The sequence below is a fragment of the Cyprinodon variegatus genome, unplaced genomic scaffold (genome assembly GCF_000732505.1).
Source record: "Cyprinodon variegatus isolate N-32 unplaced genomic scaffold, C_variegatus-1.0 Scaffold876, whole genome shotgun sequence".
Lineage (NCBI taxonomy): Eukaryota > Metazoa > Chordata > Actinopteri > Cyprinodontiformes > Cyprinodontidae > Cyprinodon > Cyprinodon variegatus.
This window is the reverse complement of record NW_015151329.1, coordinates 64,646-68,944: the sequence shown is the minus strand read 5'-3', so window position 1 is coordinate 68,944 and position 4,299 is coordinate 64,646. Positions and strand designations below refer to the sequence as shown.

The 4,299-nt window shown below is 32.3% G+C and overlaps 1 protein-coding gene across 1 annotated transcript in view; it reads right to left on the bottom strand.

Annotated features, from left to right (window-relative positions):
- Nucleotides 1-1,335: 1,335 nt before the first annotated feature.
- The window catches only part of LOC107099485 (heparan-alpha-glucosaminide N-acetyltransferase-like), an 11,348-nt gene continuing 8,384 nt past the window's right edge, over nucleotides 1,336-4,299 (bottom strand). The window contains exons 16-18 of the mRNA XM_015397631.1: nucleotides 3,273-3,343; nucleotides 2,384-2,496; nucleotides 1,336-2,224 (exon numbers count right to left, since the gene is read on the bottom strand). Coding sequence (XP_015253117.1) covers nucleotides 2,043-2,224; nucleotides 2,384-2,496; nucleotides 3,273-3,343 — 366 coding nt within the window. The 3' untranslated portion in view covers nucleotides 1,336-2,042. The remainder of the gene's footprint in view (nucleotides 2,225-2,383; nucleotides 2,497-3,272; nucleotides 3,344-4,299) is intronic.

Sequence of the window (4,299 nt, the reverse complement as noted above, 5' to 3'; positions counted from 1 at the left end):
CCTTAATTAGCCGTCGTTGATTTTTTTTTTGCCTTCATGTAGTTACAGGATTCCCACGACAGTCCCAATACTCACACTGAGCCGTAAGTGTGGCGTTTAAACACTGCCATACCTAAACACCTCTATAAAGTGCGCACATAGAATGCACTTTATGGTTCGAGTGCGCAGGTCACAGGCGAATAAAATATCTGGAGAATTGGAACAATACTTGCATCATAACGGGTCATCGAAAGTGACAGGACCGACACCTGTCTTTGCCATGTTACTGCTGAAAAATGTGTTTAACCAGAAGCACTTTTGCATTCACATATATAGAGTGTAATATGAATTATCTTTTGGTAAGTGTTTTCTTCAGCTCAAGCACTTGAGTTCACTCATTTTAACCTTATTTTCACAACAAATTAGTAAAATTCAAACAAAATATTGGATGTGTAAAAAAACTCTTAAATTAGGAAAGGATACAAAAACACACATTGGAATATACAAGAGCTTCTACAGAAGTATTAAGACTAACTGGATCTAAATGCTAGAATAAAATAAAATTTTAAAATGTGATGTTTTTAAACAGAGTGGTCTTCATTATTTGAATTTAAGGGCTGAGGTATGGCACTGCATTTTTTATTACATCTAATAAAATAGATGTAATCTAAAAAAAATCTAAAAATAATCTAATAAAATAAGCTGTTCGCTTACACACCAATCTTTAGTGGAAAATTCACATTTTGTTGCAAATTATCCTCTCAACGATCAATTAAACCGGAACTTGTGGGGGAAATTGACTGAAATTCATTTTAGAGCACAAAAACTATCTGTGATTTGTGTATGATTCAGAGGGTCTTTAATGTTTATCAAAATCAAACACAAAGGATAGAAGCTTAACAGTTACCCCATTTCCAATTTTATATTTATGATATATACATAAATATATTATATACATGATATGCAGCAATGAATTGTGGGAAATTCCCTTCATTGAAATCTGCTTTGGTGCATGTTTAACTTAAGCAGGGATCATGGACACGTGGGGGCGGTGGCAAAAGATCGCACTGAGGGAGGGGTCACCCTATGCACTTGAACCATCTGTGTACAGATTAAATTGAAGTACATAAGCTTTGGGACTGGGATTAAGACAGAATTACAGGCTATTCATTGGCCATAGAAGTTGAATATGAGTAAGAGAACTGTTGCAATGAAAACATCATCTAAATTATTATGTTATATATATAAAAAAAAAATAATAAAAAATATTTCAGGAAAAAATAACCTTTTGTTTTCTCAAGAGTACATACAATGTACCACAAACTGTAATAAAACTCAAGATGAGTTTAATTCTTAATTAGCTTTATTAAATAATCTTTGAATAATGAACAAAATATAAAAATACCATGTATAAAAATTGGACAGCAAAATCACTTCAGACAGTACAAGATTAGAAGTCATACCAAATGTGACAGCATTTGAATAATCAATGGGTTTTACATATAACTCCTCATAAATGTGCTCTAAAACATAGCGATCATCTACTGTTTGTACAAATAAACAGTAAAGCGCTTTAAAAAATATGTTGGCACAAATCAACAAATGCACTTTGCAAACATTTGAGGAGGAATCAAATTTCTACATAAATCCATGTACACAATGATTTTTTTTCCTTAAGCAAAAAAATGGGTAAGCAATGCTGAGCTAACAAAACAAAAAAGTATTATATAGTCCAACCCTACTCAATTAACCCTAATAATGATGATTTAAAAAATGTAATTGTAAGACTGAAAACCCCATTTAAAGAGAAACAAAACTACTTGGTACTTCATCACTAACCAAAAATGTTATATTTCATGTCCCTGCAGTCTCATGTTCATTGACAAAAGATGCAAGATAAAGACAAAAATGGTGAGGTGCTGTTTGAAACAATCATAACATTAATAACCTCAATTAATACCTGCTCTCCCATTTCAAATGATTATAAATTTTATTTTCAACAAAAAAGATGTAAACAGTGTTTGCATATATTATGCACCATTAGCGATTTAGCTATTTGCCCTCTAGATTTTCCAAAAAATCCTCTTTCTGTAAAGGATGTAAGAGATAAAAACCCACAAAGATGTGGCAAAAACGTTCTGGATGAGGTGCTCAGTGTGGGACTGGCTGTTAACCATGCGCCAGCGGAAGGGGAAGTAGCCCTCGAAGACTTCGTGGCCCACGTACACCAGGATGGAGTTCATACCTGTAATTAGTTAATCTGATAAGATTGAGGAAACTCTCACAAAAACCTTCCCCTTAATTCAAAAAGTTACAGAGGTTCAACCAGGTATAAAAATAAAATAAAAGAAAACATGAAAGCAGTCTAGTGATCTAGCTTTGTATTTCTGACAGAAATGCTCACCTGGGTAGTAGAAAGGTGCCCCAGACCACCATTTCTTAACATCAATTGTGTAGTAGACCAGCAAGAGCAACACAAAGGCAAAACAAGCCAATGTTGTCACATATGACAGTGACCTAAGAGTGATAAAAACACATTCAGCATAAACATGTAAAATCATATCTAGATAAAATCATACACCCTTGTTTGTTTGCTTTTCTAATGTGGTTAGGTGTTCTCACACCAACAATCTGCCAACTGTCAAGTACTTTATCAGTATTACACTAATTTAACTGATTGCTTAAGGGTTTAAAACATTTAGCTAAAATAAAGCAGCGGCTCCTTCATTTTGGCACTGTTATTCATTATTTTCATGCATGTACATAAAATGTAGTTAAACTAATAAAATTTGATATTCTTCAACCAAACTTTTTTTTGATTAAAACCTATTTCCAGCTTTTATTGAAAAGTTTGGCCTGCAATTCCATTAATTTTTACAAGGGTTAAAACTGTTTTCTGAATAGAGGCAGTAGGTTTGAATCCAATGTAAAATCAAAGGAATTACAACATTAATCCATTTATGGATCAAATTAAGAGAGAAGTTAGACAGAAACTAATTTTCCATGGTTTTAATAGAATAAAAAAATATGTGGGAAATAACACACTCTGATATTAGGTGGACTTTTAATAAGAGTTATTAAAAAAAAAGGAAATACTAAATGAGTAACGAGATTTATTTACAGTAAAAAAATAAATAAAGCAAAAACAAAACTAATAATCAAGACTTTTAAAAACTGTTAAATATTCAATATTGAAAGCTGTTTGTAAAAATCTCCTCAAGTATTTCAATTAATACCAAAAATTAACTACTCATATAAGTTTCCCTCCTTAAATATTTAGTGACAAATCTTACCATAAGTTCTTGTTAACGGGGATGAAGCCTTTGTCTGTGGAGCACTCAGTCAGCACTGCTGATATGATTCCCTGTGGGATGAATAACATTTCATCATTCAGTCAGAAAAGAAGAAAAAACATTAACCTAAAACATTCCTTTCAGAAAAAAAAGTCATTTCAGAAACTGAAACAGTGAAAACGTCTTTTATTCACCCAGACAGATGAGTTCATACAGTACATTGATGCAAGGATGTATAATGGTTTGAAATAAGTTTTTAATAACTGTAAAAATCTAAACTAGAATCATTAATTAAACGAATTAAATCTAACTTCCAGCTTAGAAAATAATGAACAAATTCCACTTTCCTTACCAAGAAGCAAAATTGTAAATGAGTAAATATGAGGGAAATTTAGATGAGACCTTGCTGCCTTCACAGTATTTAATTGCAACCGAGTGATGCAATTCAGTGCGACCATATCTATAGAATTAGAATCTTTGACAGTTTTCCAGGTCTGTAACATATAGATGCATTAACAGTGCCATGAATGAAGGGATCAGCATAGATCTTAGATAAGGAAAAGGGGCTGCTATGAAGCGTAAAGAAAGATTATTTAAGAGTAATATTTAACACACAATTATTGGTGAATACTATTCTATAGTTTGGATCTTCCTATAAAACTGATTTAAGGTTAGATTGTGACATTCACAGAGAAATTGTGGGGGAAAAACTGTGTATAATTCAGACTATTTATGGGTTATAAAACTTGAATCTAATTTAAACTAAATGCTTGTTAGCTTATGAGGTATGGCAAAAACCAACTAATCTAATGTGTCATCAGGACTGTGCTGGAGGGGTGATGATACGGACATGCTCTGCAGCCACAGTACCTCATTAACCAAGTCAGCCATAGCTTGCCTGCAAATTCAAATATTCTAATAAAAAAAGGGAGGTCATGTGTAATTAAATCTAATTTAGAAGCTCTTATTTACACACACACACACACACACATATATATATATATATATATATATATATATATATATA